This window comes from Liolophura sinensis, chromosome 6 (genome assembly GCF_032854445.1).
Source record: "Liolophura sinensis isolate JHLJ2023 chromosome 6, CUHK_Ljap_v2, whole genome shotgun sequence".
Lineage (NCBI taxonomy): Eukaryota > Metazoa > Mollusca > Polyplacophora > Chitonida > Chitonidae > Liolophura > Liolophura sinensis.
Window position 1 is genome coordinate 75,671,183 of NC_088300.1, and position 22,310 is coordinate 75,693,492.

The 22,310-nt window shown below is 40.8% G+C and overlaps 1 protein-coding gene across 5 annotated transcripts in view; it reads left to right on the forward strand.

Moving 5' to 3' along the window:
• The window catches only part of LOC135466195 (uncharacterized), a 36,713-nt gene extending 15,676 nt beyond the window's left edge, over positions 1–21,037 (forward strand). For 2 of the 5 annotated variants that reach the window (XM_064743584.1, XM_064743586.1), the window contains 19 exons: positions 4,493–5,413; positions 5,579–5,788; positions 6,714–6,964; positions 7,401–7,493; positions 8,452–8,841; positions 11,680–11,756; positions 12,031–12,094; positions 12,283–12,522; positions 12,626–12,728; positions 13,180–13,294; positions 13,980–14,113; positions 14,706–14,830; positions 15,652–15,798; positions 16,130–16,307; positions 16,821–17,014; positions 17,272–17,499; positions 18,283–18,397; positions 19,054–19,201; positions 19,847–21,037. In XM_064743584.1, the coding sequence (XP_064599654.1) occupies positions 4,493–5,413; positions 5,579–5,788; positions 6,714–6,964; positions 7,401–7,493; positions 8,452–8,841; positions 11,680–11,756; positions 12,031–12,094; positions 12,283–12,522; positions 12,626–12,728; positions 13,180–13,294; positions 13,980–14,113; positions 14,706–14,830; positions 15,652–15,798; positions 16,130–16,307; positions 16,821–17,014; positions 17,272–17,499; positions 18,283–18,397; positions 19,054–19,201; positions 19,847–20,000 (3,887 nt within the window). In that variant the 3' untranslated portion in view covers positions 20,001–21,037. The remainder of the gene's footprint in view (positions 1–4,492; positions 5,414–5,578; positions 5,789–6,713; positions 6,965–7,400; positions 7,494–8,451; positions 8,842–11,679; positions 11,757–12,030; positions 12,095–12,282; positions 12,523–12,625; positions 12,729–13,179; positions 13,295–13,979; positions 14,114–14,705; positions 14,831–15,651; positions 15,799–16,129; positions 16,308–16,820; positions 17,015–17,271; positions 17,500–18,282; positions 18,398–19,053; positions 19,202–19,846) is intronic. The other 3 variants (XM_064743588.1, XM_064743585.1, XM_064743589.1) reach the window with 3 other exon arrangements.
• Positions 21,038–22,310: the final 1,273 nt, after the last annotated feature.

Sequence of the window (22,310 nt, forward strand, 5' to 3'; positions counted from 1 at the left end):
TTGATGCAACAGTGACCATGCCACGTCTGAGTATTGATGAACGTCAAAGAGCCATCGGCAACATTGAGCAACAGGCTGGAACGTCTCACGTGTCGCCAGGCATTATGGTACTCATCAGTCCACCATATACAGACTGCTTGACCGCTACCAGCAGACAAACACCATTAATTACTGTGCTTGGAGCGGACGACCTCGTGTGACGTCAAAGACCGCTTCATTGTCCCATCGTCGGAATCGGTTGCTGCAAACAGCCACTACAGCTCGAAACACAGATGGAACAACGAACCGACCCATCAGCATTAATACTGTATGTTGACTACTCAACAACGCCGGTTTGCGTTGTCGTCGACCTTATGTTGGTTCAGGTTTGACTCAACGTCACAGACGCGCTCGACTTAACTAGGCCGCAGGTCATCGGAACTGGCGCAATGGGCAATGGCAGAATATTGCCTTTTCGGATGAATGTCAATTTTACATCGACGCAGTGGACGGCCGAGTGAGGGTTGGAGTTAGCCTTCCGTCAGTCTTTGTGGAAGGGGGGGGGGGGGGGGGGGGGCAATCAGCTGGGGACGCCAGGTTCCGCCTGTGATCTTCCAAAACAATGGAAATGGACGTGGTAGAGGCGTCACGGCGCAGCGCTATGTCCAGGCCTGTAGTCGTTCCATTTTTTGCTCGAAGACGCAATCTTGCTCTACAGCAAGTAATACAAGAGTACATACCGCAAGATTGACACAGACATTTCTTCTGATCAACGGCATCCAGACGATGGACTGGCCAGCTTTACGTCCGGATTTAAATCATATCGAACACCTCTGGGATGAAATTGAACGCCGCATTCGCCATCAACTCATGCAGCCATTTACCTTGCAACAACTGCAACAAAGCGTCGTTGACACTTACAATAACATTCCTTGGAGGCTCATCCGAAGTCTCTTCAACAAGATGGATAGAAGATGTGCTGCTGTTGTTAACGCTAATGGGGGTCACACTCGTTATTGGCGTTAATTTTTATTCCATCAGAAAAGCAATTCCCAAAAGGCATGGCTGTTGAGCCAGATTAAATGAGTTCTCCCATTTCCAGTCATTCAGCACGATATGAGCTTTTAACTGAGTTATTGTCTTGTTGTGTAAGAGAAATATGTTTTAATAAAGTCAACCGGCTCTTACTCATTTGCAGTTTATACTATTTCTCTCATTCGCGTTTCTTTCCGAATTCAGCATAGTTGCACCCTTTGCCAACATAGCTTCAACGCCCCCATAAATGCTGAGTCCACGTAGATTCAAGGAAATTGACACGGGTTGACCAATTTGGCATGAAAGGCAGAAATTTCTCGTTAGTAAGTGTCAACTTCTCGAGAGAGAATGTGTACTTTCTATATACGAATATCCCTATGCTTATTAGATTCTGAATGATGTGGAGTGCACGTTAAAAATCATGATCAAATAGTGGGGTCAGCTTCAAATAAAAAGAGCATGTCTCTACATCATGGCGTTTGATTTTCCCACAGACAGAGTTTCCATAACAGGTGACACGACCGTTACGGAAATGACACGGCCGTTAAGGTCATGACTCGGCCGTTACGGTAATGACTCGGCCGTTACTGTGAGGACACTACCGTTACGGAAATGACACGGCCGTTACGGAAATAACATGACAGTTACGGAAATGACACGACCGTTAAGGTAATGACTCGGCCGTTACGGTAATGACACTACTGTTACCGTATTGACAAGACCGTTACGAAAATGACACGGTCGTTACCGCAATGACACGGCCGTTAAGGTCATGACTCGGCCGTTACGGTAATGACACTACCGTTACCGTGAGGACACTACTGTTACGGAAATGACACGGCTGTTACGGAAATGACACGACCGTTACGGTAATGACGCGCCCTTTATCGTAGTAACACAACCGTTACCCTAATGACACGACCATGACACGTCCGATACAGAAATGACATTACCATGACACGACCGATACGGAAATGACTCGAACGTTACGGAAATGACACGACCGTTACGGAAATAACAAAATTTAGGGTGATGACATACAAATATTCGTACACAACTCAAGGCGTTGGTAGTTAATTTGACACAGTCGTTACGGAAATAAGACGACCGTTACGGTAATGACGACCGTTACAGTAATGACACGGCCGTTAAGGTCACGACTCGGCCGTTACGGTAATGACACGGCCGTTAGGGAAATGACACGACAGTTACGGAAATGACACGGTCGTTACCGTAATGACACGGCTATTAAGGTACTCGGCCGATATGGTAATGACACTACCGTTACCGTAAGAACCCTACCGTTACGAAAATGACACGGCCGTTACGGAAATGACACAACCGTTACTGTAATCGAATTCAAACCTGGCTCATGTCGGTTTAGTTTACTTGGCCTCATTTGTGAGAAAGTTTGCATCTCCTTCAACAAAGGAAGTCAGTGTCAGCAGTTTATGTAATGCCAACTTGTTTTCATGAGAAGACTGAAGGCAATCATAGGAATGATAGATTTCATTATGTATGGCGTAGAATTAATCACAACACACATGAAAGTTACGTATAAACTGTAAGAAACAAAAATCATTGCAAATTCATTGATTTTTTTTTTTTTTTTTTTTTTTTTTTTTGATTAGTGTTTTACGCCGTACTCAAGAATATTTCACTTATACGACGACGGCCAGCATTATGGTGAGTGGAAACCGGGCACAGCCCGGGGGAAACCCACGACCATCCGCAGGTTGCTGGCAGACCTTCCCACTTACGGCCTGAGAGGAAGCCAGCATGAGCTGGACTTGAACTCACAGCGACCGCATTGGTGAGAGGCTCCCGGGTCATTACGCTGCGCTAGCGCGCTAACCGACTGAGCCACGGAGGCCCCCCAAATTCATTGAATATAGTTCTTGTATATTGGCCTTAAATATCATAAAATATAGTTTTTATACAATACACTTGGAAAACGTATAGAGTGCCTAAAAAGAAATGCATATATGCATGTGTACATGATAAACCTGCTTTAATCCGAAGCGATTAATTTAGTAAGCTTTTCGTACAAGTTATACGACCTCAGAGTGTCAGTAATCACAACACAAACAACAAAAGTCACGTCATAAGTTGACGTTCATATTAACATCTTGTTTCACCATCATGTGCCACCCATGCAATACTTTTTTGGAAGAATGTAATTTAAATATCCATCTACGACATTGCCAGCAACGCTGCGTAGATCATCACTCATGTTACGAACAAATTCGGTGTGAACCTGTTCTGTTTACCCACCACACACGGGGGAGCGCTAGGTTAGTTGCCGTTTACGCCAAGCTTACCTGGAGGGCTGAGGCCCTATTCTCTTCACCCTGCAGACTTTATGGGGCCTTCAAGGTAGATAGATTTATGCTAATCTAAATATAATTCTTGATAACTTAGTGTTTTATCTACGTAGATTGCTGACTAATCAGACTGGCTACAGAATTTTGGACTTCAGTCTGGAGACATCCTCTAGCTTACGACCAATGAGCTAAGTTTATGTAACATGGTCAAATATATCTGGTTGTTTAACAATGACGCTGTGTTCACAGGGGATATTTATACATATTATTAAGTCTCTTCAGGACGAAAACCTAGATTTCACTTGCAGTTGTTTATGTATGACCACTCTCCTTTCTGACCAGTTTTTATTGCTCTCTTGCATTCATTAAATATCTCGTATCATATTTGAAAATCTATGTAAATTTTCTTCAAATTTGACACAAAAACGTTATTACCGTAATGTATGTGTCATTACCGTAATGCACATGCTATTACCGTAATGTACACGTCATTGCTGCAATGAGCATGTCATTACCGTAATGTACACGTCATTATCGTTATTCACAGGTCATTACAGTAAAGTACTTCATTACCTCAATGCACATGACATTACCGCAATGCACTGTTATTTCCGTATGTGTCTTTATTTTAACTCTCTCATTTCTACATGTATCATTCCTACATTATATTATCGAAAGTTGTCCCTACCATCTCTGTTTCACTTTCCGTAAGAGAACTGTCTGCTGGAAGGTGTAACTGATACGTAACTGATTCGATTGAACGTTACATTACCATCAGAATTAGATTACCTGAAACACATGTAGTTTATAGCAATACAGCACCTGAATCAAAAAGCTTCAAGGTTGCAGAGTTATATCCTGTTTGTAGGTAAACTAGTCCCAGGTGATAAGAAGAAAAAAGACAATGTTACGTAATATTTTGATGTTATTAATCAGTGTTACGGAAATGGCAAAAACCGTAGGATCAAACAAAAATAAAAAAAATATTTAATTAAAACACAATAGACTCACTGCAGGCCTGTTACACTAAATATCATTAATAAGATAACCAGTGTCTGTGTGTTTCGTATTTAACAGAGCGCTGGATAATAACAGAGCAAAGTTGTACAGTTAATTCCAGAAATATCACTAACATTTCACTTTGATTATTTAAGAAGCAACGTTGCCAGAAATCACCACAGAGGTACAGAAAACATCCCCAAAGCCGTCAACTGTGCAGGTCACAGCTTCACCACTGACAACTGCGACAGAGGTATCAGCACATACAAACTCTACACCTTCTCGAATAACCGAAAAGGTAACATCCGACCAAACAGCAACAGCTAAACCCACCCATATGGTATCTCAGCTCCCGAACACCACGCAAACAATGACGTCCCCAGTTTCTTCGACGACGCCAGCTCTTCAGGTCTCAACTGAGAAAAACTATACGTTTAATTTTGCCAACCTTCAGCCCAACCAAAAATCTTTAGTGCACAAAGATGTTGATGTGACATTAGAAGGGGGAGCTAAGGTAGTCACAGTCGATTCTTTGAAAGCAATTCACTTTCAGAGTACAAGTGGTACCCATCAGTTCCTAAAGTTTCACACAGAGCATCGTTCTTGCTTGAATGACATTACACTGTGTCAGGAAGGGCTAACAGTCTCCTTCAAAATGAAGCTGGCGAGTCTCGATGAGAACACGTATATCTTGTCCAGCGGAGGTGAAAACCCCACGTCTACAGGTCTAGCAATTTTGTACCGGTTTGGACGGCTTCAGTTTGTCTTCTCCCAGAATGAGCGTGTGTGGTTCTGCCATGCTCCTCGGCCGACCCTTAACGTCTGGACTACCATAGACTTCACCTGGCAACAGCAAACCGGACTGGAGGTCTTTGTCAACAACGTACTGGTGGACCAGACTAAAACGTCAATAAAGTATGAACACAGTCACTCCACCTTCGTACAGAAGCACTTCTACTTTGCGTATTCCACGACTCCTTCCGGGCTTCAGCAAGGGTTTGTGGGATATCTAGCCTCGTTCTCGTCGTGGTTCACCTCCAGGCCTGTCCTTGTGCAGCAGGGAATTCTCCAACCAGGTGAGTCTTACGTACACCATGTATCTGTTGCATATCTGAAGAGTTAACTTTACATTGATACTGACACGGTGAATCCAGGAAATATATTCTAGTATCACTGATATATTTTGTTCAAAGCAATATACATTATTGAAATTATATTTTTTGCTTATTGAAAATGTTTAGCCACTCTGACTCTGCCAACATCAACAAAAACACCAACAACCAAAGCGGTGAAGATATTAACCACACAACTGTCTATCACAAAAGCGGGTACTTTACCCATAACCACTACACAAGCACCTACGATTACAACTACAATCAAAACACCAACTACAAGACCACCTGTGATAACGCCAGGAGTTCTAACTTGCCCTGTCGGATGTGTAAAGAAAGGTAAGTTATCAGTTAAATACTTAGCTACTAGTTAGGGAAGAGATTTTGAATTACAGTAGGGAAGCTTTTTCTTCGTTAATAGCAAGTAATGATTAAGAGAAAGTTGTTATGACTATAATCAGTTATAATAGTTGCCGGCAGTGTTCATGTGAGGTGAATAATTTGGCCGTGTTTATTGCTATGATGTTACAAGTTTGAATGAGTCATATTGCCTTACAAAACAAGAAAATACATGTATAAACTACATGAAGCCATATCCAGCCGGGCAAATACGATCCTGTAGAATAATTGGAAGCATGGCAAGAGTGAACACTATATTTCTTGGGTTCGAATTACCAAATGCGGGGGTTATTCTGTATGTTACGCTGTTCGAGTCAATTTTAAATCTTAATTTGCTGGTTCATATAAAAAAAAACTGGTGTAATCCATTAATTAGCGTGGTTGGCTTGTTGATACCTAACATAGTGGTTAGCAGTACTTTGTCTTACTCGTGTTAATCGCCGTGCTTAAGAGTTCTCCACTGACATGTATGTAATGACGGTCTACTTTATGAATGGAGAAACCACAGTAGCAAACCGGAATAAAATTACCGAAATTCACCGGACAGTCCTGTTGACTTAAAGCTGCAGCCGAAACAACGAGAACTGGATTCGAAGACTCGGCCTCATTGGTCAAGAGGCTATGCTTTAACGAACTGAGCAGTGCAAGTTCTCTAAGAGACAGCGGCCATGTTTGCCCGATCGATGAGAGGTCCTTTATAATATCTTGGCCAATGCGTATCTATATAGAAACAAAGTTTTCAACTGAAAGTAATTTGTAATGACGGCAACTATCCTCTTTTACTGCCGACAAAGCCTTGGAAAAGCCCTTCATCTTCCAAAAAGATACGAACATTTTACTTAACTTGTTTTTCTGCGAATCATAGATGAAATCGCCTTGGGTAAACCTGACCCGCCGGAAACCCCTTCCCTGACTATTCAAGTCCCCCAGAAACTTCAGGGCAGTACATACTTTGTGTGCAAGTTTCGGGCGTCTCAACAAGCCAATCTCATACATAACGTTAGGTGGCTAATCAACGAAAAGGAACTGCCGATGAGCAAGCAAGTGCTGCCAGGGACGTCTTCCGAGGCAAAGCTGGACCCTGCCAAACTATCCGGATCCCTCCTAAACAAGAAGGTAAGTCCTGATACTATTTACCATATGTAGTTATCACTTCTAGCTGTGTCATCGGTATGCGTTAGATTCTTGTTCCTGAGTTTGTCGACATGACACTGTCACTAAATGACACAGATGTTAGTCTGGTTGAAAGGCAGTTAAGATTCTGGAAAATGAAAATTGTGCTTTGGAAGTGTTTATGAAAGAAGTAAAAATGATTTGTGACTTGAAATGATGTGATGTTCTTCGATGCATGTGTATTGCAAAAATGCAGTCCACGATCAAGAGCAAGAAGAAGAGCATCGCTCAGGAAAACACCGATGCCCACAGCTACGCCCTCCTGTAGCTATGTTCAACGCTGCACCCTGCTGCAGCGATGTTCACCGCTGTGTCCTCCGGTTGAGATGCTCACCGCAACTAAAACACCTGGCTATAACACCTTGTTTTCTTTCCTCAGATTTGTTGCTCGGTTCAAAATGAGTTCACAAGTATCTGCGGAGGAAAGTACAGCAAAGTAGTCATCAGCAACTGTATTACTCCAGAGATTAAGGTAAAAGTCGACTTTGTCTAAAGCCTAAATTGCCAAGAACGATAACTGAAGATAACTGCTCTAGGCTGCATTGTAAGTTTTCATTTTTCGTCATTTTTGGGGTCTGGAAGCGAAGCGGAAAGAGTCTTATGAGTTCATTTTGAGGTGGTGAAAACTGTAACCGATTTACCAAAGTAGGTCTGGTTTTAGATTGTACTGACTCCTTTCAAGTTTACCATGTTCCTAACGCATCGATCTGTCCCATCGAAAAACCCTGATTTTTCATGTCCGGTAAGACAAAAGGCGGTGGTGTTCTATTCCTCTACGTTTTTGCTTGACCCACAGGCTTTCTCAATACTCAGTACTGCCTGGTAATCTTTAATAGGTGCACTATTGGCTTTTCTCGGCCAGACAGACCACGCGACGCGCAAATTCTCGTTTACAGCTTATGCTCCAAAATTACAAATGATAATGCGCGAAAAGCCAAGAGTGCACTAGCTGTAATTCGATAGACCTAAACGTGATGGTCATGTATTTTCCCGGACTCGGCAGTAAGGGTTCAAAGTGTACATATTTTCTGTTGGGACGCGCTGAAAATGGCAAATTCTTTTGGTTCCTGTCTTTGCTCGTGAACTGACATGCGTGACCTAACGTTTCGGAACCGATAGCTGATCACAGATCGATTGATCCTACAGTTTAGTACCACAAGTCAGTGTGGCTTAGTACTGCTCGGTACGTCAGTGCGTTGTTAGATCAGTTGAGCCACTTGTTGACCTAATACCTTATAATCCTGCATTTGCACAGCACAATAACCAGATTCTTTTAACCCCATGGGTTCTAGTTTTTTTTTATTAAAGAACAGTAAGTATGTTGAGACAAAAAAGTTGTCCATTTATTTTTCTCCGATATAGACATGGTAACAATTTTAAGAAAGTAATTTATGTTTCTTCTTTGAACTTTATGTTTCTTCTTTGTACAGCTCTTAACTCCCAAACTAAGTGTCCAAGAGGGTCTCGGAAGTGCAAATATAAAGATTAACATCACAGTCCCTCCGTCAGCCCTCTGCTCCGTGGAGACCGGAAGTGGGTGCGAGGTTCGGGTACTGACAACCCTAGTGGAATCGTCCCATGACAAGAAATGCTCTTCCCGCCCCTTACCGGAAGTGGTATTCCTCCCTCATGTATCCGGCTCGCGATACCACTCTTGTGGGGCCTCGTTCCTCAACACCAACTGGAGAGAAACGATGGAAATCGAAATGAAGGCCACCATAGACGGCGTGTATGACAGGAATCAGGCACGGAACATCAACTTGTCCGTGAGAATTGTGGGAATCACCTCCTTACAACTGATCAAAATCGGGGTGGTTCAGGTAAGGCATTATATATTAATATGTTTGCTCTCTGTCATTCCTTACTGAGATGATCCCATCTACAATTTCTGGCCTTCTTGTGTCCATTGTCACTCCGGGTTTAGTTTGGTGACAACTTAGATGCATGTATCGATTGTTTGTTTCATTGGTATTAAAGGGATACAGAGTATCTGATTGGTTAACACTTCACATGGGATTTCCTGGGTTAAAGCCTGCTGCCTTGGCGACACGTGAATAAGTGTACAGGACATACAATTCAGTTACCCTGGACTTGACCACCTCTCACACCAGCCAGTCAGTAACGATTCTGTATCCCGTATCATTCAACAATATTTCGACTATACCCCAATTTATGTGTTAACGGAGCAGTTATGGTAGGATGACAGTGCCTTAACACTAATCGTATCATGACTGTGTCGTAATGTAACACTAATCGTATCATGGCTGTGTCTTAATGTAACACTAATCGTATCATGGCTGTGTCTTAATGTAACACTAATCATTAATGTAACAGGGATCGTTTGATGTTAAGTGTCTTACTGTAACACTAGTCGTATCATGACAGCGTCTTAATGTAGCAGTGGTTATATAATGAGAGTGTCTTAATGTAACAGTAGTTGTATCATGACATTGTCTTACTGTAACATTAGTCGTATCACGACGGTATCTTAATTTGACAGTAGTGGCATGATGACATTGGCTTGTATGTAACACTAATCGTATGACGACAGTGTCTTAATGTAACAGTGGTTATATCATGAAAGTGTCTTAAAGTAACAGTGGTCGTATCATGAAAGTATCTTAAAGTAACAGTGGTCTTATCATGATATTGTCTTCGTGTAACACTAGTCGTACCAGGGTAGTATCTTAATGTAACAGTGGTTGTATTCTAACATTGTCTTAATGTAATAGTGATCGTAACATGTCGGCGCCTTAATGTAACACTAGTCGTATCATGACAGTGTCTTAATGTAACAGTGATCGTACCATAACAGAGTCTTAATGTGACATTGGTTGTATCATGTCAGAGTCTTCATGTAATACTAGTCGTATCCTGACTGTGTCTTAATGTAACACTAATCGTATCCTGACAGTGTCTAAATGTAACAGTGATCCTATCATGATAGTGGTTTACTGTAATACTAGTCGTATCACGACGGTATCTTAATTTAGCAGTGGTTTCATGATGACATTTTCGTAATGTAACAGTGATCGTATGATGACAGTGTTTTAATGTAACAGTGGTTGTATGATGTCAGTGTCTTAATGTAACACTAGGCGTATCATGACAGTGTCTAAATGTAAAAGTGGTTGTATCATAAAAGTGTATTTCTGTAACACTAGTTGTATCATGACAGTGTCTTAATGTAACAGTGGTCGTATCATGAAAGTATCTTAATGCAGCAGTGATTGTATCCTGACATTGTCTTAATGTAAAGTGATCGTATCATGATAGTGTCTTAATGTAACAGTGTCTGTATGATGACAGTGTCTTAATGTAACAGTGATCGTATCATGTTGGTGTCTTAATGTACCACTAGTCGTGTCATGAAATTGTATTAATGTAACAGTGGCCGCACAGTGACAGTGTCTTAATGTAACAGTTGTCGTGTAGTGACAGTGTCTTAATGTAACAGTGGTCGCAAAGCGACAGTGTCTTAATGTAACCGTGATCATACCATAACAGTGTCTTAATGTAAGAGTGGTCGTAATGTGGCAGTGTCTTAATGTAACAGTGGTCGTATCCTGACAGTGTCTTAATGTAACAGTGATGTCCAACAGCTGCCCCAGACAGTATTCCCCGAGTATAAAACACAGGATCAGCCAGTATCTAGTCTATTAGTTTACTCTAACGCATATGGATATCGAAACTGTCATCACCATGAGCTCGGGTCGGTCGAAAGCATGGTGAATTCTCAAATCTGTCTATGACATTCATATTTATGGTTATCCTAGTATTGTGATAGGACCACACTGATGTCATTTCTGATCAGATATTGCCCTGTCTTTGGTTTACGGGTGATGTTTTTCGTATAAATGTAGCCTGAAAGAGACCATACCTGAGACTTGTGGTAAAAATTTGATCAGGCCAAATCCAGTCGAGTTTTGGCTGTTGTTTTGGAACAGCCCAAATAATTACATTTCACAAAATAGAAGCCAGGCATATGCATGTGTTACTGTCAAAATCCCTAATAATATTCTTAAAATTTGTAAAGCTGCTCGCATTATAACTTTTTCAAAAATGAGAATCCTTTTAAAACTATATGTACCAAAGATCTGTGGTTTACTGAAGGGCAATAATTTTAGCTGTTCTTGGTAAATTGAGAAACTTTGATTAGAGAATGTGGATCTTTTGCCAAAAATATCCCGGTATCTCTTTACACGACAGACCTCATGGTGTAGGTTTTCGTGTGTTATATTCGAGTTCGCCACCTCGTGATATAGATTTTCATGTGTTATATTCGAACTCGCCACCTCATGGTGTAGGTTTTCGTCTGTTATATTCGAACTCGCCACCTCATGGTGTAGGTTTTCGTGTGTTATATTCGAACTCGCCACCTCAAGGTATAGGTTTTCGTGTGTTATATTCGAGATCGCCACCTCGTGATATAGATTTTCAGGTGTTATATTCGAACTCGCCACCTCATGGTGTAGGTTTTCGTGTTTTATGTTCGAACTCGCCACCTCATGGTGTAAGGAGCCGAAAGCCTTAATGTAGCTTGTTTGTGCGGAAATGTACACTTATTATCTGCCTATATAAATATTAGTAACGTGTACTACTTGCTCCTAGGCCAGGTGGCTTTTAGCTTTAATATCCTTCCTCTTCCTATTCTCCAGGTGACGGTGATTGACGGAGACAGACGGGCACTGTGCTCCTCGACAGGGGATCCTCATATACAGACCTACGACGGACAGTAAGCTCACGAATCTGAAGTCTCACCTGAACATGGAAGGCTAGATCCGAATAATTGACAACACTCTTAGAGTCGTCAAACTATTTTCCAGTGTGAAAAGTAGGATAAAACAAGGCAGTATTTTACATCTTCATACACTAAGACATCAATTCCGTAAGTATTTCTCTGCAACCCATAAATATTTTCGAGGGACAATGTCATTTTCAGAAGTGTATTCAGAAAACATTGTATGGAGTATAGCGTACTGTTTTGTTTTGTTTTTTTCATCTTTTAGACGCTACAACAATTATTTGGAAGGGGAGCTAATCATGTACAAGCACCAGACAAGACCATATGAGGTGGGTCGTATTATTTTATATGTGAAGAAATCTTTAACTAAAGCTGATGTGCGCTTTCTGCTGTTATTACTTCTTAGAATGTATATTGGTTTGACGTACGTGGCGCAATGACTTGCGGTTAAATAAATCAATATATTTTTATTTAGAAATGTGAGAGTTAAACGTGAGTGATTATGATTTGTTACCAGGTTCGGGCCCGAACGATGCGCTGTAGTTCAAGGCGATCTAGACCCACGTGCAACTGTGGAATCGCAGTGCGAGCTGGAGATGACGTCATCACTCTCAGTCGATGTGAAATCGGAGAGCAACATCACCATGACCACCACCATCACCATTCCAGCCAATCAATGGCTCTGCAATTGTACAAGAATGGTGAACTGACCAGCGGAACTACCGTCAGGAGACTGGGTTGTGGTCAGAAATATGAGGTAAGACAGACACAGAAATTCATTATATCTGATTCTTTGTTACATAAAGCTGTATCCATACAGGTAATGCTCCAGTAAATTCTGTCCTCACTTCCGTTCGCAGGTGTACTTACCCACCGGGACTAAGATTACAGTGCAGGCTGTCTCCACGTCTTTCATCAACTTCTGGATAACCCCGTCAGCTGCTGACAGAAACTCAGTCACCGGTGAGAAACTAATGGAAAGAGTTTTGTCTTTTAAGAACATGCATAAGCAGGGCATGAAGGAACTTTGAAAAAGAATAGTTTTGAAATGAACACCATTTTTAAAATAAAAACAATGTTGAAATAAAACCAGTGTTGAAGTGAAAAAAAAAAACAGTGTGGAAATGTGTTGACTACTTGTACAAACACATGCAGACTATGTACAATGCACATATTTTGTTCATAAATTTTGCAGAAATACTCTTTAGCATGGTGTAAAACACCAGTCAAATAAATAATATACGTAACTTGATTTTCTACGTTGGAGCTCAGTTACCTCACAGTGATCAGATAATATCCGCGATGTTTTTTCATCGGTGAACTGTCTTAATAGAATGTTTTGTATTAACAGTTAAATACCCCTTCATTATATTAAAACTAAAGTTCTGTGTGAACCCTGCACATATCGTTGTAGGACTGTGTGGGACGTATAACAGTAACCGACGCGATGACTACATGGGACCAGGCGGTGTATCGTACAGTCGCTACCTGAGAAACAGCCAGCCCGACCCCTACATAGCAGCCTGGAGGTAACTTCACCTGGAGTGATTAATTGTTTTTTGTTTTTTTTTTGTTGTACTCAAGAATATTTCACTTATACGATGGCGGCCAGCATTATGGTGGGTGGGACTAATTGTTATAGTGTTCCCAAAGAACGAAGATACACACACTGACCAGTAGATAATACATAGTTTTCCTCTGAAATATAAACACACAGACATATGAACAATATCTTTCTTGGTAAAATACGAAATCACAAGAGTTAAAGTGGGATAATGCCAGCGAACGACAAATTGGCATGAATGGAACAAGGGAGGCTACTCTAAATGACATTTGCGCAAGCGCTTGCGTTCAAAAGAACTTGTCGCAAGGGGCAGCAGACAAACAGATATTCTTTTGTGCTCCTTGATATTTTTATTGCGATATTCGCATATTAGCATATTCGCATATTAGTGACGTTAGCTGAATTTCGAATTTATATTACATATATATTATTTTGTATACTCGTATGATTTCTAATTTCCTGGAAAAGTTAATTATATGCAAGATAACGTGCACTTCAGATCTCTCTAAGTGCTGACCATGTACCTGGTGGACCTTTGAACCTTTACTTCTCATTTTCTAGAAATTATATTCAAACAATAATCCTATATACTTAAGGCGAAACACTCCACGGTTTGTTATGCTGTGACATGTTTCTGTTCTGTACGATAGAGTGGCAGAGAGTATATTTACGGGAGTGGCGGCGATCCCCGGTGGGGAACGACAGAGGTACTGCCACTGTTACCACCCAGAACACGCTCCGTGTGGCATCAGCTATGACATCAATCGATGTGTCACCACCTCAGGTAAGTAACAGACACCCTGCCACAATCTGGCATCAGCGACGATGAGTGACCTCCCCGGATAATTAGCAGACACTGCTGCTGTTAAAACTCGGAAACAGGTATAAGGTATCTGCCGCTGTCACTGTTACTTGTTGTCTGAAGGCTGTTGTATTGTAACTCCATATGGGTGACCTCAACACTTTCTGTGTTATAACTTGTTATAATTATTGTTTAGTATTATTGATAATAAACATTATTATCTCGCATCAGACAAAATACACCGGCTTTCATTGGATAGCATCGGTAGGTGGAGGACGTGTATATTCACGTGTCCTACAGCCAACATCAAGTCAGCTGACTAGGTTATTTCCCTTGGTTCGCTTGTGAAAACAATGGTCACATCACTGGAGCGATTCGCCTATACATCGGTCTTGTCCCTGAATTGATGGGTCTTTTGCGCATTAAATTGGTTACGTGGTTACTCAGTTTAGGATGCGGAAAAATATCCCTCTACACCATATGTTTCTATATCCAATGACTGAGTAAAAATGTAACTAATAGTGTGTGCTCATATAATATTGTTATCATGTTGTGTTTTATTTTCATTTATCAGCGTATGATATAACCAACGAGCTGATAAAACAAGCCAGAGCTCCGCGATTAGTGACCACAAGGCACAGGAGAGCTGCGCCCAACACTGCGCCCACAACAACAGCACCAACAGCTGTACAGCAAACGGTAATGAGTAGATTTAAATACATGCAGAAAATGTAGGTGAAGCTGAGCGCTTAGACTACAGCGATGTTATGTTGTAGGATTACCAGGTGCCAGTTTTAAACTTTAGACATAGCTAAATGCTTAATGCCGCAGCGTCTATTTATTTTTAAAGATTGCGGATGTTTTATTGTTTCCAGCAGGTACCTGGCGGCTGTGGACATAATTCACGTACCTAAACAATCAAGTAAATAAAGAAATAAATAAATCAATAAATAATTTCACTTAGGCTAGACGTTTTTGTCTTAAACATGTTTGTGCATACATGTACGCTGTCCAGTATATGTAATGATGTGTATGTAAGCTTTATTTAGTTATACGCTGTATTTACGACTCAGACTCAAACAAACGAGAATGGAGAGAGCTCATCTTGGAAAGATCGTACAATGATTTTTTATCTTGATTTTTATCCTTGGATTAGTAAAAAAGGGGCCTTTTTCAGAATTCACCATTCCAGATAAATATTCACATTTCGAGACAACCGTTCAAACTGAATTGACTACTTGAACATGTCCAGTTGCGTAATGACTTAGAGGCCTCTCACATATGCGGTTGCTGTGAGTTCAAGTCCAGCTCAAGCTGACTTCCTCTCAAGCCGTACCTGGGAAGGTTGTCCAGCAACTTGTGAATTGTTGTGGGTTTCCCCCGAGCTCTGCCCGGTTTCCTCCCGCCATAGTGCTGGCCGCTGTCATATAAGTGAAATATTCTAGACTACGGCGTAAAATATCATCAAATAAATAAATCCTTACCCATGGTAACAACTTGTGATGTTCTTGTGTAAGCAGAACTGTGCGAACTCCTCTTGGACTCTTGACCAGGCGAGAGACTACTGCCAAGAGTACCTAGACAACTCCACAGCCGCCATGAGGTGTGACGCTCACTTTAACCTATCCTCAGTTCACCGAGTCGACGACTGCGCAGTGGACCTTCAGGTGACTTGACAACACACGCATCCATCACTGTACTCATATTATATACGAAGACGAGAACGTGAGAATATTATTTATACAGGAGTTTACTAAAATACATTTTCACAGATCACAGTTCACGTAGACATGGTTCTGGTTATCTTCGTGCTAGGTGACATCTGCTGAAGAGATGTCTAGAACTTTGGACTTTACGCAGAGCTAAAAGATGTGTGGTGTTGCCTGTATCAAACTATAAATGCTATGATTTAATGTATAGCAAAAATTTTTAAATTTAAAATACTATTTTAAAACAATTAACAAAGCCCTGGACACATAGTGTTTCGTTTATCTACAGTGTACGGATGATGTTGTGTATGCCCGCTCCATGATTGATGACATCATCAGTTACTGTGTAGAGGAAGTCCAGAAACACAACACTCCTCAGACCAATGATACCACCAGAAAGGACCTGGTAGTTCTGGTGACACAGCTCTGTTTGGAGGAATGCCAGAACGGAGGATCCTGTCAACAGGGTATAAACACTATCTAGGCCCACCATCTAGTAATTTCAATGACTTTTCTTAAATGAATATCCCGATGAAGTTTACAAATTGGCATTTCAGAGCTATAGTATATGCTGCTATTTTTGTAGGACTCCTCACTTTTAACAATTATATATCGGTCACAAAGGTAGTATGTGAATGTTTGCCATCATCTATTAATAAATGTCACATATGGCTGTTCCCTTGATCTGTATAAGTAAAAAGGTTGTCGTTTTTGCACTGGAAATAGTAAATTTCCTTCGACATGCAGCTGATTCATGGAATTTACTTGTATAAAATCTTGGGGGGCTTGGACAATATTTATAGATTTGTTTTGCAATTCCTTCGGAGTATTGCATTGTGTAAAGCTCCATATCGTGATGCAAAGCTAACCTAACTGCTAATTTATCAGAAAAAGCTCTGGCAAAGTTGCTGAACCCGTTTGTTTGACGCACATACTTTGTTGTCTGTGAATTTCGGACCAAATGGCTGTGAGTGTTACAGGGGTGTGCTCGTGTGCTGACGGCTTCACTGGTGTTGACTGCTCTGTCGGGAAAAACTCCACACCTATCGTCGACCCGATCCCAGCAGATGGGGAACCATGTGACCTTCGGGGGGATAGCTGTCTGTTTGTACCTGTCACTGGTGATGATTTTGTTGACACGGAAGACTTAAAATGTGAACTCACCTATGTTCAGGTACAAGTCACTGATATATACACGAATTAAAGACGCAGATCCAGATTACAAAACACACATCCGCCTGAGAAAATGCCGAAGAGAAGTTGTTTGAAATATTTATTCGAAAGGCCAAGGAATTAAGGGTTTTATTAGTGCAGATTGTCAACATTTACCTGTATGAAAACTACTGAAGGTATTCAATTCTACCGTCAACGATTTATAACGCGTTTTCAAATGACACATTCTTGGACATACTTCATATTTGACTCTACCAGGTAAAGGACTCGGTGTCTGATGAAGAAAAGACGGACCTAGTGAACGCCACGTACGTAGACATATCCCGAGTCAGCTGCCCCCTGTACAGTACCCACAGCGTGAAGGTAAAGGTCACCAATAACGGGCAAGTCTTCAGCCAGCAATCGTATCTCCATGTAGTCTACGACTCCAAGTGTAGTACCTGCCGACTTGATACACTCACCAACACGGCTAGCTGTAAACAAAGGGTAAGAATGTCACGCCTCACCAGCCCTCAGTCATGTCTTTTCAAATGTGTATATCCTGTGACAAATAGAATGATGAGAGTGATATCAGAGGCCATGACCCTCACTGGATGGGTCGCCAAAGGTCATGTTTCTGGAACTGGGCCTTATCGAGTCTCTAGCTAATGAGGTAACTTGATCCATGGTTTAATGTTTCATTCTTGTTGAGAAATTCACGGTGAAGCTCGGTAAAGTGTTATTGTTTCCTCTGTGCTTCACAAACTTTATTCCACCCACCAATCTGACAGCAAAGCCGATTGTTGTCCTGCGTTCTAATCCATTATTCGCTGATTGCGGGGGATTGTAAGGTGCCTGGTGAAGGAAGCGGGTTAGTACTGTTTGGAACTAAAATTAGTCATCAAGCACTGCTTGGTCGCATTTACCCATAAAGCTGACTGCCGTCGTAAAATGCGTACGAGTGCAACTTTACATACAGTGAAATAAATCAAATACAACCTCTGACAAATCTGGTGTAGCTCAAATAATCTTGATTGCTGTACAAAAGCATTATGATAAGTCGTGAAAGTAATATTTCAAAAACGCGAGCTTTCTCGGTGTAACAGCACAGTGTGGGTTCTTCAACTGCAATGAAGTGCAGAGAAAAAAAGACAGTTTGAGCTGGATAATTAGCTAGATTGAACAATTATTACCAGGGTGATATACTTTACCTGGTCTGAGATTTAAACGCCGTTATACTTATTATAACGGTATTTAACCTTATATGTTATACTTATTTTCGTTTCCCAGGAGGACATATGTCAGGTAGCGGGTCAGTGCTACAACAACGGAGAAACCAAAGACACAGATCAGTGTTCAGTGTGTGATACAACCCGAAGTAAAACTACGTGGTCGGTCAGCAAAGGTATGGTTTGGGTGAAGCCTCTGGATGTTATATTAAAGTAAAGGTTGACTTACTGAAACCGCTTGGTTGGCCAGCAAAGGTGAATTTTAGATAAAGCATATATGTTATATAGATGTTAAAGGTTGACTAAGGTTGGCAACATTAAGGTTTGAGTAAATCGTTTGGATCTGTTATTAAGTTGCAGGCTGTTAATATGTTATGGTTTGTCGGTCAGCAAAGGTAAGGTAAATATCCTTGATGAAGTTACAGGTGGTTATCTTAGTGAAACCGCTTGGTCGTTCAGGATAGGTAAGGTATGAACAAACTGCTTAATTATGTCTTATCTAAAAATTAAGGTTGTTAATATAGTGGAACAACAAGAGTAAGGTTTTGTCTTACGTAGTGAACCTCCTGGGTTTGGCATGAAGTTGTGCACCTTTTCAGTTTAGGTGGATTCAGGTGTGTTCAGGTGGATTCAGGTGTTTCAGGTGGATGGTAAAATTCCTGAGTTAACCAAACTAAAGAACTTTATTCTCATATGAAAGTGCACTATATTTTGTGCCATAATTTTTCAAGAAACTTAGATTTTGTGAAATCAGTTATTATTTGTTTCATTAAGAGCGTGATTCTTTTAATAACTGAAGTACAAAGACCAAGGTGTTGATATTTTGTTGCAGTTCCCGACTGTAGTGAACCAGAAGCCACGAAGGCCAGACAGACAGGCTCTAATGGTATTGGGACTACTGCTAAAATCATCATCGGTGTTGTGTGCGGAGCTGTCGGACTTTGTATCATCTTTGCCGCTGTGTATCTCTGGAAACGGAGGCAAGTCTTGTTTTTTTGCTCAGACAAAGGTAGAAGTTATATACCATGTGCAGTCATCGCCCGACCGGGAGAGTTACAATAGCTTAATTGATGTCTGTAGGTACCAGGACAGTAAGCCAAAATATCTTTACTATCAGACTTAAAAAGTTGGTAGACTACTGGTGCACTGAATATTCGTATTTATTCCAGTATCAGAAATCAATTCTTAAAGAGAATATTGCCGACGGCGAAAAAATTAAACGCTATTCTCATAAAGTGAACACTTCCAGATGTCTGTGTTATCCTCATAAAGTGAAGACTTCCAGATGTCTGTTGATATGTAACTGACATTCAGTGGACAATCGAATGTTTATCCGGTATTTCCCTTCAACTTTCAACTCAAGTCGCTATATTTATATTAGGGACGGCATTCCCCTTCTGTTTCTTTTAATTGATATGTTTTTGAAAATTCCCGCCCAGGGCGTTTAGTTGGTGATCAAATGCAACTCCTTTTTGTATTTAGCTGAATCAGTTCAAGGGTTCTGAATATTCTTTCGGCAATATGAACGTCATCCATTTAAAATTATGCCAGTCACATCATCATAATATGATGCCAGTCACATCAAAGCGGAATGCCTTTGATCAGTGTGGTATGTTTCCCTGCAGGTTCAGGTCAGGACGCCGTGAACAGCTGAATGAGACAGCGTCCGCCTCAACAGACCCGCCTCACACAGTGGAGTTACACCGGGAAAAGACCGATATGATTAAACCCATGATTTGCACCAATCAGGCCTTCAGAGAGGAGAGTATTAGGTCCTAAATCCTGTTAGCCATCAACGGGGGAATACTAACACAGCCAGTACCTATTCCTATAGAGTAGCTAGCGGGGGCAAAATAACGGTTAGCCGATACGATTGTCCATGGTGTAGAAAATGTGAAGTGTTTCTTTTGACAAATCCATGACAACGCGCAAGAAATCCAATGAAATATATTTCAGCATAGACATTTATATGTTTAGTGTTATGTTTAGACTAACCATCGTAGAGTAATGTCAGTCTCCTACTGTATATATCTGGTCACGGAGCTAAAACGTAACCAGGTAGCCAGGAAGACTTCTTGTAGGTCTCGTAAATCGTCATCTAGAAAGTGGTATGAGTACACTATTATGGTTAGTTCCATCGGTGGTTAGAATCCCTGAGTGCTCACAGCCAGTTTTCCGTTCTGTTACAGCGCACGTGTCGTTCTTAACGCTCGCTTTATATCACTGTCACCACTACACAATTTGACCTTTGAATTCTGTGCGATGCACGTAAGCTTTTTTTGACTTGGCCTCGTCACTTGCGTCCTCGGGCGAACATCACTTCAACGTCACCCCCAATGACCTCAGTGACTTCGGCGTTTTTCGAGATTTCTACTCAAATTTTACTAGTGGTGGCAGAGATGTAAAGCGAACGCAGAGAGCATGCGCTCAAAGAAGTGTGTCGGTTTTTAACACTGGAATCTGTGTTATACACACAAGTTGTAAATCCTCAGTGAAGATACTGCGTGTTACGCAAATCTTGATAAATTGAATAAAGGGAATGGAGGTACTATGTGTACTGTATCTGATGTCATATAGTCGTGGAGCACGTTTACCCAGTTCAGTATTGGCTCAGTATTAAATGTTCTTGAAAACAGGTCAAGAAAGCATCGAGTTTAAAGGAACACTGCACAGCACCATAGTTTCCCTCTTTCCCAATGATCAACATCAACATCAAAGTAATTACAGTTCGGGAAGAATCTTCTCCTGAAGACTTCGTTGTCAGCCAAATTGTATAGTGATTTTTTTATGTTACACAATAAAAATGCGAAAATTTCCTTCGTCTGTGATATTTCCAATGGAATATGTGTATGTCTATAGGAATTATGTGTAATTTTAGTACACACCATTCCGTCGATGATATATCCGTCAATCGATACCTTCCGGTGAGAGTTCTATATGGAGACTTCTGATTTCTATGCGCTGATTTACAATAATCTCATAATTTTGTATTAAATTTTGATATTTCCAGCTATACCTGTTTTTATTACTTATTTTGTTCTATTATAGCATTAAACCTATATAAGAAAACAACTGTGTTATTTGTTAAAATACTTGAAAAATATTTCACTGGTTAAAACACGCGGCAGCGGGCCGTGGTCGAGTCGCCTTTTAATCACTTGTTTACGCGATACTTTTATTCAGTTATCCTATCCTAATTCACCACAATCCTACATGTAAAACTGTTGATTTTGGCTTTTAGGAATAAATGAGTAAATAAGTTATTGAAACCTTTGGCATTTACAGAGGTCCTCACTGGCAAGCTATCTAACTGCCTGCTAATTATTAGGCGGCATGCCAATCTTCCTAACGTATTCCCAGAGTGCCACTTGTATCTGAGAGAGCCTTGAATTAGGATTAGATGTTGGTTTTGTTTGATACCATATGCTGATATTTTCCTAAGCAGCAATAGTATGTTCATCTGGAACGAATCCAAACGTGTGCACACAATACTGTATTCTACAAGGTTTGCAGTCTGAAGTGCCACTTTGAGATTCTGGGGTTTGACAATATTATTTGGGCTTATGTTGTTACATGTATACACCTCTTTCTAACTCTTCTTGGTTAGAATACATTGGTATTTCCTTCCTGCATGGAAACGTTGTCATTTAAAATATATAAAGGACCTGGGGAATCGGCCCAGAGAGGTACGATAGGAAAGTGCAAATTTCAAAATCCCAGCACACTTCTGTAAATTTCCAAACCAGGAGTATAAACATGGTCGAATCACCCTTAAAAGTTATATGGCCATAAAAGAGACGGTTGCTTAGTAATAACCTTCCAAAAATGCACTCTCGATCAAAAAACGCCACCTTTTCAAATGAGGCACTGTATCTTTAATTTAGAGCATTGAAGACTAACGTTAACCACAAAAATATATTTACTGAAACTTTCATATGTGTATTTTTACGTGCTGTAAAAGTTTCGTTTTGGTTAACGTTTGTATTCATATGTAAAAAATAAACTTTATAATGTGATCAGTTTTGTTATATTTTGGCAAGTTTGAAATTCGCATTTCTGCCATAGTGTTTGCGGTGAACTAACGCAGTT